At 37.5% G+C, this 12,571-nt stretch overlaps 1 protein-coding gene across 2 annotated transcripts in view; it reads right to left on the minus strand.

Annotated features, from left to right (window-relative positions):
- Positions 1-12,571, minus strand: part of LOC136293201 (hyccin 2) — a 68,391-nt gene that overhangs the window by 17,812 nt on the left and 38,008 nt on the right. The window contains exon 13 of one of the 2 annotated variants that reach the window (XM_066189670.1): positions 139-8,000. The exons of the other annotated variant lie outside the window; for it this stretch is intronic. Coding sequence (XP_066045767.1) covers positions 7,396-8,000 — 605 coding nt within the window. The 3' untranslated portion in view covers positions 139-7,395. Of the gene's footprint in view, positions 1-138; positions 8,001-12,571 lie in introns of those variants that run through there. 2 annotated transcript variants of the gene reach the window in all.

Genomic DNA, 12,571 nt, shown 5'->3' on the forward strand with positions numbered 1-12,571 from the left:
AAGCCGCCGCCAGCCCCCGGCGGAACAGCGGCCCCGCCAGAGCGCCCACAGCTCCGGCTCCGCGGGAGAACGCCCCGCAGCAGCCCGGACCGCGCTTTAAAAAACTGCAGTTCACAAAGTGTTCATTTCTGTTCAGAAACAGCACGATATTTATTTAACATCTTTATATATTTATATATATATATATAATTCTTTCTGCATTGCAGATTGTGTCGAGTTTTATACATCTCTATTTACAACGATTTAAAATAATTATATTTCTTCTCTGGCAGGTATTTACAAAGTCAATAGTAACTACATTTCACATTTCAACAAGTCAACAGCATGAACCAGCTCAGTAAGACAGTTAAGATAATGGCTTACATGCACCAATAACATGATCTTCAATACGTGCCTTCTTCAGGACTAAGAATGAAGAATTTCCCTGGTCCCCAGGTTAAAGGACATCATACAGCAGAGGTCACGGTTATTAAAAACCTGTTTGATTTAGTCCTTCACCAGTACCGAATCTCGAACGTCTGGGGCTCACACCAGCAAGCAGGGCCATGCTGGTCAGGAGGGGCTCACCCGTCCCGGTGCCTTGGCCAGCCTGTGTGCCACAACAAGCGGGCCACGTGCTGCTTATGCTCCTTCTTTGAGATTACATAACGCTAAAGTAGTAAAAATCCTCAGAAACCTTAGTTCAGAGAAACAAACCTGGTATGACGAAAAAGTAAGAAAATAATCTTTTAACCCTTGCAGAATGTTTCTTTTTGCTAGTAAAACAGAGAGCAAGTCCTGTATTCTTACAAGGACAAAAACAGATCAAAAAACTCATTGTCAAGTACAGGAGTTACAAATTTAAAAAATGCAGCATGGGGTATATATCAATTTAGCTGTTGGGGTCCTTTAATAGCAAATAAAAGCTACCATAGTAAATCTAAAATGTATTAAGAGTAGCTGATTATTAAAAATCTTTATTAGCTTTTTCCTGGAATCTTCAATATGAAAAAGTGTTAAATGACTCTGTTTTATTTAATCATATGGTATTTGTCCATAAATAACCAGCTAGTAATATCCACCCCTAAAGTATGTACTATGTGCAAGATAACAGAAGTCTTGTTTCAAAGTAATTGAACACTGACACACACACACACACACACCACACACCCCAGCACTAGGAATCTATTAATACTTTGACATGTTGATTTATCCTGAGTGATTGTTAACTCACATCTACTGTATACTTGAAGCCACAAAGTTTTTACTACTTGCATTTTTCATAAACTAATAACATGAAATTTTAGCACAACAACAGTAACTGTCTGAACAGAAAGAACAGTGTCAATAGCCAGTATTTCTGTTACTCCCAAATACTTGTTTTAGAACTAAAGGTAAAAGGTTGCTCTACTTTTTCTGGTTTGTGATCAGTTCTGGGGAGGATGAGGACTCAAACACAGAGAATTCACTACTGACTTGTAAGGAAGTTTCCATGACAAAGCACCATAGAGACACTTTACCAGCAGATACTTCTAAACAGAAATCTCACCTGATCATTTTACCCTCTAAAATCAAAACCTGTGAGAATTCTAAAACACATTTTAAAGCAATTTAAAATTTGGCTCCTGAATAGATTATTAATCACTCATTTAAAAATTGTATCAGAATGCAAAGACAGTCTTCTCTAAAATGGCTTAAATCTTACAGACTGTAGAACACTGGGAGCTCACAACCAAGTAGCTGGTCAATAAAACTTGATCTCATCACTCTGCTCATCATGCACAAGCTAAAATGTAGGGCAACGTTTTACTGTACAGATACAAAGCTTTAATATAAATCTGTTCCCCATCAACAGCTCCTCACAGGAAAACCTTAGGAATCCTTTATGACAGAAGGGATAATTTATGGACCCATTTTAAATTCAGTTGGTCCCTCAGATATCACCTTTGGTAAAATTTGATGAACACAGTTTAAAAAAAATCAGGGAGAGGTATAGCCTAGAGAAAAATAAGTAAAAGGATGGAAGCAAAACCTGTATTTTTTTTTTCCATTAAATCTCAAATATAGCTGACTAAATGGGACAGATTTTTACGAAGTCCTTTTCTTGAAGCTGTAAGGTACCCTTAGGACTTGCACAGCTTACTTCTAAACTTTTAATATCACAGGCCTTGACACTTGACAAACTTACTAGGCAAGTTTATCTAATATGGTTGGCTGTTGTTTCAAAATCTTGTTCCAAGATTTATTTTAAATAAAAATTCATAATGACTATGTGGAAAAACTTGTAAATATCAGTCTTGCAAAATCAACTTATTGTTTTCAGGAACAAACCAAGTTGCTCACACCTCACCACCATCTTCTACCATTGTGGAAGAGGCAGGAAGTTATTTTGTGTCTTCAGATGGTTGTGACAGAAATTTTGACAGACCCCTGTACTCACTAACACAACACCCATGTCATGATTTACTACCCTGAATCACCTACAGAAAAGCTTTCAACAGCAAAGTTTATTCAAGTTCCAGTGAGGAAAAAACAAAAATAATGAACAGAGATTAAGGCCCATATGCTAGAAACAAATCGCATTTAAAATCCTGAAGAAAATATAAAATATTGGAAAATTATAAAACCCTAAATTATATTAAAGAATGTGATGCAAGTACAGAGGATGTGGCTTGTTTCCTTAGCATGCTTGAAAAGGAGTGATATTTTGCAACTTGAGTCCTGCAATTATCCTAAAGAAGAAAAAAATATAAGGGGCACGTTTACTCTTCTGATGAAAACTATTCCTATGATATAAATGCTTGCTACAAATGACACCTAGTTGATGGCTTTAATGTTATATTAAACATGCCAAGGTAGCAATATCTTTGGCAATGAGAGAATTTAAGGATGAGATTATTAGATCTACTAACATCAAAGTATTTTTGTTTTGTGTGCAGTACATTCATTCAGACATATTCCGTTGTATTTTCCACACCTCCTCTAGGATAATGAGCACAGTATCTATACTGTACAGCTTGATTTTTATCAATTATTCAAAAAGTTATTCTTGATTCTTAGTCTTCAAATTAATTTAGATTTGTAAGCCAAGATAAACAAAAATGTCTGGTTTGTGACCAAAGTTTAAATGCTGAACACTTACAGGAGATAGCCATTGGTTCATGATAAAATAGGACAAATTCAAACTCTTAGGTTAAAATACAGCCATAGCATAGAATTATCTATTCCAAAATTAATTTTTCAAAATATAATTCTCTGAACATGTTATACATTAAATATTGAGGAAAATTTCCCTGGAGCTACAATTTTCCAAGAACACTAATAAACTTCATTAAAGAAGTAAAACAAACCACATCGTATCTGAAGACAAAAAGCAGGGATGGGGTCACCTTGCTGCAGAGTAGCTTTACCACCACTAAGATGCAGGTTTCCCCCTTAATCTTGAAAAATACGTTCCTATTTACATACAGTATACACACAGTTGAGGCAATTGATTGTCAACACGTGACAAATGTATGTACCTACTCACACACAAGTAAACCTCACATGGTGAGAAAAAACCCTGTCCCAGTAAACTCCAGTATTCATAAGTAGTGCAAATAAATACTTTGTCAGAAAACACCTTTTTTTTTCTCATTATTTTGATGACTTTAATTACATTAAAGCTAGCAGGCGTATGTTGGAAATGCATTTAAGACCAATACACTTGCAAACTACAAATACTAGATCTAATGCTTACTGGCTGCAACACGATGTTCAGCATTACAGAATGAAGTATCCTGTTAAAAACCTTCAAATTCACATCAAAAAGGGGGTTCAAAGAAATCTGCACTTAAAATGGACAGTGATACAGAAGTATCCATTTTATGAATTTTTCCAAATGAAAGCTAAAGGGATAATACAGCAATTTAAACAGTCATCTTGCAGCATTAATTTTAATAGGTATTTTTACTTCATCACTTTGCTCTCTGCAGAATGAAAATATGGTTCACCTTTCAACCAAAAAGCTGCTCACAATAAATCCCTGAAAAGGATAAGCAAGCTAGAGTTCACAATCCCAACATCCTGTATTTTCTTAAAATTACAAAGTCCAAAAAATATAGTTGCAAAATGGCAGCCTATTGTGATGTGTATCAAGGAGCATTTCATTTTTCACTACTGATGTATACATCAGAACGCAGAATCTACCCTTCCTCACCTAAGAATTGCATGTATGTGCACGCATGCACACATATGGAGGGAAAAAATCATAGTGTTCTGCTTCTTGTCCTTTTATAATGCTGCAGTTGCACCCAAACAGTGCAGAAATCTAAATCTAGAGCCTCAAGTACCAAATGTTCTAAAAGAAGAGACAGCAGAATGAATTTAGGATAAGGAGGTTTGATTTAAGTCTAAATATTTGTCACAGGTGTCAGAAAATTTAAGTATGTTTTGTACTTTGTTTAGTATTTAGCATATATAATCAGAAACCCTGCAGATGATTCCTTGCACCCATATTCCAGACACTTCTAATTTTATTTCTGCCACAGTACTTTGGAATGTACTGAACATGGTGTACAAAGCTTTGCTACGATCTTGACACACCTTAGCACAGCCTGAGACACGTCTAGAAGCACTAAGGATAAACATGATACACACACAGCACTGCAGAGCCTGGAACTACAGCTGGTTTGTAGATAGATACTTGTGATGACTTGATTTGTAAGGTAAATGTTCAACAGTACTTGGCTGAAAAACAACAAAACAAGCTCCCACAACTGGAACACTGCACTAAAAGGACAATTTTTGAGAAGTCAGAGATGTACCACATCAGCACATAGAAAACATAATTTTTTTACAGGGATAAATTTGAACTCTTTTTAAAAAGACTGATATGGAGTAGGCATACACACACAAGAACAAACCAAAATACAATGAATGAAACCGTAACAAAAGGCACAAGATCAAAATGACAAGTGTAAAAATATTGTAAAGGTAGTTTGACTGAGGTTTTTGCCAATTTGAATTTATACATGTACATTTGACTTCCCTATCTGAAGCCAGTAAAGCTGTCTCACTTTCCTGAAATAGTTTTCATAGTGTGGGACTCCACACAAAAAAACAGTTTTTACAAAAAGGTGATAAAATTTGACCTGATGCCAATTTAAGTGTCCTAAAACTTCTGGAGGAATTCATCTAATGACAAATGAAGTAGAGAACCTTGCTAATGAAAACTTTACTTCTTAAAATACTAAAATTAAGTGATTATTAGGAAATTAGCTGACACTCCTGACCTTTTCTTTCCCAAATATTTAAGCAAATTTGCTTTTTTGACAGTCTCTACAAAGTATAAACTTGGTACTTCCAGTCATGACTTACCAATTGTCTCCATTAGGAAAATTTTATTTTATAGAGAAGAGTTTAACCATATACAGCTTTTGACATTTTTACAGAAATGTAAGCCTTGTAGCCTCATCTCAGCTTTGCCTTAGTTCCATCTGTACCTGACTGGTAGTCCTTAAAAATTAATTTCCATTTAGAAACTGTCAGGATTTCCTTCTGATGAGTCTAATTACTCTTTACCTGAATTTCTACATCAGATGCCGCTAAATTTACTTTATGACTGTATGATATGAAGACTAGGCTACCAAAGTGACTCATCAAACCACAAAAAAACCCTCAAATATTTAATGGTTTTAATGTAAAGTTGAAAAAAAAATCTATTTGAAATAAAGCATTAAAAAAAACCCCACCAAAATCAGCTATCAGCAATACCACACCATGTCATTCATTGTTCTGAATATCTTAAAGAGTATCATTCAAAGAGAGCCTGCTGTTGTAACTGCTTACATTTATCCTTCACAGTGACAGTGAAACCAAAGTGCCCACATAAAAATCGTAACTCTTTCCTGTGCATTTACAGTTTGTAAGCTTCCAGGATCTCAAACAGGACTTAAGCAGAGAGGATGAACTTTCCCCTTTTCTATCAATCGAAAAAGAGACAGAGAGATGGAGAGAGAATGCCAAACATTCTCCAGTGTAACCAGAAATGTGCTTCTAAGCAGTGTTCTCTAACATCAGTACAAGCCAGTGCCCGCACACCAGTCACACACGTTTGAGGCTTGGCTCAATGGCACCAGTTCTGCATTTTCTAGAGTAGGGCCAATCCATGAAAATAAGAGTTAAAAAAACTCAAAAGATTATATATACCAAGGCAATGAAGTGTGATCCTTCTGGGAAAAAAATAAAAGGACTGTCAGTACCCCTTTGCACAAATGGCATTGCTAGAAAAGCATTCCACATTGAAGCTTCAGTGTTTCTAGCAAACTATTGTCTCTATCCCTGAGACAGCACCTTGAGAGTATGGTCTGTCTGGACTGCAGGATTCCTCAAGTGACTCCATCATTGAATTCAGGGACACTGAGAAAGCAGCTGAAATGGGTGGGGGTGTCCCAACAGCCATGACACAAAAGACAGCAGCCTGAGAAATACTCTTTACCCGAATACACCTTTCAATTCGGTGATCAGCACCTCACAACAATAGCAACAACAATAAAAATGAAGCAGAGCTAGCCGTTATTTCCTGGGAAAGCAGTTTCCTTCCCACTTACAAACCAAATTGCTTTAACAGCATGGTGGTGTCTAACTTTTAATCTAAATGCAGAATGACCCTGTGTCCTGGAGGGGAAGACATGTAACAAACATTACAAATGGCTACAACGCCATTAGAAGTGCATTGTAACCTACATTATCAACCTAGAATCCTCACTCCGAGGGAAAACAGCTTCTTAATATGCATGTCTCAGTTGCTGAACATCAAAAGCTTCTGGGATGAGAGACTGGGGGCAGTCAAGAAAAAACTACCCTCATTTTAATGAAAAAAGTGCTGTAGGCAGCCAGGAGCAGCAATGACAATCCCCTCCCCAGAATTGATTGCACAGACTCAGAGAGGTCCAAAGTCACACTAGAATCTCTGAGGCACTCCTGGTTCTGAGAAAGACAAGTCAGGATCCAGTAGTCTTTGCAGTACTGCAGACCGAGAAAACAAACCCGTTTCTATTTCTTAACAAAGCCAAAGCATCATCTCATAGGGATCACATTCACCATTTCTGCCGGTGTCTCCAGTCTCACAGTGTTGAAATGGGACTGATCAGCCTACAATGGATTGCACATCACCCAAGGAGAAAGGAAGGCATGGACAAAGGCATACAGTACATTATATACTGCTTCACAACCATGTTTACAAGAGGGAAGGAGGATGAAGGTGAGGGAAGAATTATTGCTGTTTCAGTAATACAGTATGATAGCTAAACCAAATCAAACGAGATCACAACAGTCAGTATTTTCACACTGTGGGATGGTGGTTCATGTTTTGCTTAAGGATGAACTTGCCAGGGATTAAGGGGAAAGAGGGAATACTAAGGAAGGGAGTCAAAGTTACACCTGGGATATCAGCTGCATATTGAAACTTGGAGATCGAGACTGCTTGGTTAGGGGAGCTCCTGGGGAAAGGAGATCTTTACCTTCCCCAGCTTGGCCTAGCCGATCCTCCTGTAGGCTGATAGTTGAAAAGCGATTGGTGTTGCCAGCTGCTAGACCGGTAAAACCCTCTGTACCAGCTCCAGCACTGGAGCCTGCTTGACTGCCATTCACATAGTCAAACGATTTACTGGAGGAAGCACTGGCGGTCCTGATCAGGCCCAAACTGTTGGCTTTTGGCACCACCTGCCCAGCAGGCAGGCTGAGGTGTTTCTTAGTAGGTGTCATCTCAATTATATCTCCATCCAGGTCAGACGATTGGTGCGTGTACTGCTTTCGAGCTACTGAATCTCGAGGGCTCTCATTGGACTTGGTTGCAGAAGAGGTTTCTTTCTCCTTAGCGGAACGCCCACTTGCTGTTTTCCTTAAGCTGCCCTTCTGGGATACAGAGGATAGAGGTTTGGTCCCAGCTGGCTGGCTGCTGAGGGAAGCTCCCGATGAAAAGCCTTCATCAGCATCATTAAGGTTCACAGACTCCTCTCTTCCATTTACACCTTCCGTATCTATTAAGAAAAAAAGAAGCAACCGAAAAACCCCCAAACCAATCAGAAAACACAGAATGCATTCAAGTTACATGAAGACAAAGACGTGCACAGAATGTCAAAACAAACCTCATTTGCTAATCCACTTGGATTCCACTTGCTTAATTTCGTTTTTTTTTTCTCAGCCAATTTTCCTGCCATATTTAGCAGAGTAACCGAGAGTAAAAGTAAGTTCTCCCTGAGCTTGTCCAGCCTTTAATACTCTTGTCAGTCAGAATACTGGTCCCAAACTTTGTCAATAAACAAGAACTGGGCCCCATTTGGTTAATTTGTTTTAGCTTGGTCTGCAGATACTGCTACCTATTCTCCTATTACATGTCATTAAAAAAAAAAAAAAAAAAAAAAAAAACACAACAAAAAAAACCCCCACCACTCTATCAAACTATTTTTATCCTATATTGAGGCAAGATCTAAGGATCTCTTCCAGTCAGAGTAAATTCTGGTGAGTGCTCAGTAAGCTTCAGAATTAGGCTACTTCCTAGGCTAGCAATCACCATGTTCCAGCAGAGGTAGCAGGCTTCTCTTGTGTGTAGCTGGCACTTTGAACAATGTGACCACACTTTCTCTTGCAGATTATCCTAATTCCTAGTTCTCTCTTCTCCAAAATTCAATCCTCTCTGAATTTACATCAATCCCATCCAGGTGCTTCTACCACATTTGCTTTTATCTTAACATCTATATTTTTTCAGAGAAAAAAAAAAAGGCAACCCTTGCACTAAGAGAAATTAAATCTCTGAAACACTTTATGTTATAGAAGAGGTGCTGTGCCTTTGACTGGAATCTCAAAGAGCAAATAAAAGCATTACAATATTATTTCTTAAATCCTTATTTTTAGGCCTATAATATGATTAGGGCTGCACACAAATACTTTTTTTTTTAATCTTATTCCAGTCTTTTTCTAAGCTCCAAGTTCTCAGAAGAAGTTACTGTTTTAGGAGAAGATTGAGCAGCATTTAATTTCAAAACTGAAAACGGAGCTATAGTTTTTGCTCCATGTATCTCATTTCAATGAGAAAAAGGCATAAATTTTCACCATGTCAGCAAAAAAGGAGTCGCTCAGGCTATAAGAATTTTGCTTTTCTCTGTAAAAGCTGTAGAATCTGATTATTTGGAAGAAATGCAGATCCAGCCCAGCTAAAGCTGCTGTGGTGCTCTACTGTTAAGATTGTTCAATCCAGCCTGCGCCAAGTAAACATGTTTAAATCTTTTTTGTGGAATGGGAAAAACATGGTGGCAAGTATCTGAGAGAGTCCAACATTTGAGTGGAAGCTCATCCTCTCATGCTGAGTGTTAGCTAAAGAACATTTTATATCATGGCAAACGGAACAGACTGAAAGCTTTTGGTGTTGTTGCCACCTCTGTGTAGCAGGAATACAGCCTGATCCAATTTCACATTTCTGAGGTGTAATGCAAATCCAAAACTTTATAATGAGGTTTCCTTACTCTGCTGTACATTTACTACTTCTTTTCAGGAAACTTTGTCTTGGAATTACCATTACTGTGTATCAGCTTACTAAAGATATTTAGGTATCTCCAAATCAGAGCACTCTCAGCCTCTCTCAAAACAATGCAGTGAGAGATGATTCTGTAGTTCTCAATAGTTATATTTGACTCATTAGCCTCCCAGAAGCAGAAGAATTATATAGTTCATGTTACTGCAGTCTTCCTTGGTTAAGCCTTTTGCCTTAGAAAAAGGAGGTGCTTAGGTTCTCAGCAATTATTGAAGAGGGCATTACTTTCTTTAACTTCCTATAACCATATTTAAAATGCATGTACTTTCCCCACTTCCTGACTACCCTGTTCGGTCAAAGTAGGCCTTCCTCTTCTCCTTGACACATACCTGTCTTCCCTTACAGGTATATTACAGTGATATATTTTATCCGCAATCCACACTGACATTCCCCCCTTCAACCTTCCCACACACAGTCAAAGGTACTGATAAAAATCAGACATTACTGGACCATACCAAATGCAAGACCACTTTTTCAATTAACCAACATTTATGTTTCTTTATAAAACCATGCAAAGCTGGATGAAAGCGTGTTCAGCTACAAGCAGCAAGAGAAGCAGCTGAAGCCCCCTCTCAAGCCCTTCTTATTCAATAGAGAAATGTGGAGCTTGTAAAAAGGTATCTCCAGACAACACTGTGAAGTTTTTTACTATTACAAGAAGATCAGTAGTTTTTGAAGTTTATGTTAAAACATTACTGAGTAACAGGAGGCTAAAGCACGTCCTATTCAGGGACAGTGAAACAGAGTAATTACACTGAAAAAGTCGCATTTTATGCATGGGATTTGAAGATAAGACTGAGAGGGGTTGTTGCAAGCTTTTGGATGCTGCAACTATACAGAGGCCCAAGCTGCTCAGCGGTGCTCAAAAATGAAGAAGATAGAGAAGATAACATGCAAGAGAGTTTCTGTCTAGTCAGAACTACATACCTACAGAAGTTCCCAATGGGATTAAAATAATTCTGCAAACACATCCTTTTCCTAATACATCTTATTTTTCCTCTAAAAACTGCCCTCAGAACTGTTTGAGTCCTTACATACTCTGGGAAGGAAAACAGGATGATCTAACAATAAAGTTTTCTCTTTTTTGTTTGTTTGTTTTCGCTTTTATGTTCCAATAGACCAATAAGAAATTTCAAAAGGAAACAAAAACTAAAAATCTACTCCCTTCCAAATACCCTTTATTTTAAGGCCAAAAAGAGAAAGAGACAGTGCAACCCAATAGAAATCATATCCATTGCACTACAGTGTGTATTCAGGACTCTCACTGTTCCTTATCAGAAGAAATCTGTCCTCAAATAATTTATTTGTGCATATACACACCAAGGACTTTAGATACAGACTCAGTGTTCTCCACTGACCCAAAACAGTGCACATAATCACAGCTGCAACCACCCAGAAGCAGAATACCTTGTACTGCATTACTGAGTCATTCTTGAAGTCTTATCTTTTTCTACTTAAGGGGTCAAAACACTGATCTGAAGAAGGGGTTTTATACATCTTTTTAAAATTACTTTTAGCATGTTTATCCTTCAATCCTGCAGATTGAAAAGTCACTAGAAGTAATCAGTCTCTCCTCGTGCTATTTGATATCAAACTGGTATTTATGAGAAGGAATTTTCTGGCTGAAGCTTTCTGTGAAATCAGCGTCAGAAAACAAACAGGACCCTTGGATACACACCCAGAATTTTATGTTGATAATCAAGCCAAACTCCTTTCCTTGGCCTTCTCCCAGATGCTACCAGCTAGAGAACTCAGTTTGATCAAGAATGCAATTATACACTGCTGATGTTGCAGAAGTAAATGGTATTCAATCCATTTGTATTGAAGCAGAGAATGTGGAATGATGCCTTATCCAATAATATGCCAAATTATATCAATGGCTTCGAACAAGACTAAAATGGATCATCTTTATCAGCTTCTCTTCCCACATCCTGTCTGTCCCAGAAGATTCTCTGCAGCTCAGGACTTCTCTATATCCTTCAGGTCATGCACATGCAAAGAGTTATAAAACGAGTAAGATCAAGTGAAAAGTGAATTCAAGAGAAGACAGGATCATTTACTGAGCATGCTCAAATTCATAATGCACCAAGTAGATTAGAAACCTGCACGAAGTTTTATTGTCACTCTCTTCTACAGAAGCGTGAGATCTTAATTAGTGTTTGACAGTAACTTTGTTTAAGTGTGTAATGCTTCTGTGATAACACTACATTTAAGTATCCAAATTCTCCAGATTGTTTCCTGAAGAACAAATCTGAAGAACAAATGTATCTCGTATCTCAATGTGCAAATAAATGTCATTTATGATCAGCTATTATCCTTATAGAGGCTGGAAATACCAAAGCAATGTTCACATAGAAAAGATAGGAGAGTACTTGAAAATATGTTCAGCTAAATCTGTAAAAAATTAATTCTCCTCTTGAGGAGAAATCATGATTCAAGTTCAGTACTTGAAACTATGTCTTTCATCTTTACTCAAAAGTAGATGAACTTACGTAAAATAAAATTCTACCACCTACTCTATCTGCTATTCTTGGCTGCCAAGCAGACCTCTGAAGCCCTACAGCATTTGTGTGGACAGCACAACTGAGAAAGAAAGCAGTAATTGTTTCTAAAGTTTTTAGAAACATGACAACCTCATTTCTTCCTGAAAACACAAAGCACTTTTTTGGTGCTTGTAGAGCAGCCAGCTCTAAATGAATTGTACATATATGAATTTTCAATTAAAGGATGACTGACAAATAAAACACCAGGAATTGTATACCTGTTTTAGATGGGCTTGACTTTTAATGGCAACAGGAAACTTCATTCTTGAAAGTTTAAAAACTGCAGACTAACAAGACACTATTTTAACTAAAATGGAGCCAAATCCATTTATACTCCGTACTGTCTACTTTTCAGGACTAGATTCATGTTCACCCGGTGCATATTTTTTCTTCTTAATATCAGATTAAACATGCTCAGTAATAGAAAGTTTCCAAGCAATCCCAAAGCTCTTGGATATTACCCCTGTCTTTTTTTTTT

This window comes from Chamaea fasciata, unplaced genomic scaffold, assembly GCF_029207755.1.
Source record: "Chamaea fasciata isolate MVZ Bird 193981 ecotype frontalis unplaced genomic scaffold, bChaFas1.0.hap1 SCAF_8, whole genome shotgun sequence".
Taxonomy (NCBI): domain Eukaryota; kingdom Metazoa; phylum Chordata; class Aves; order Passeriformes; family Sylviidae; genus Chamaea; species Chamaea fasciata.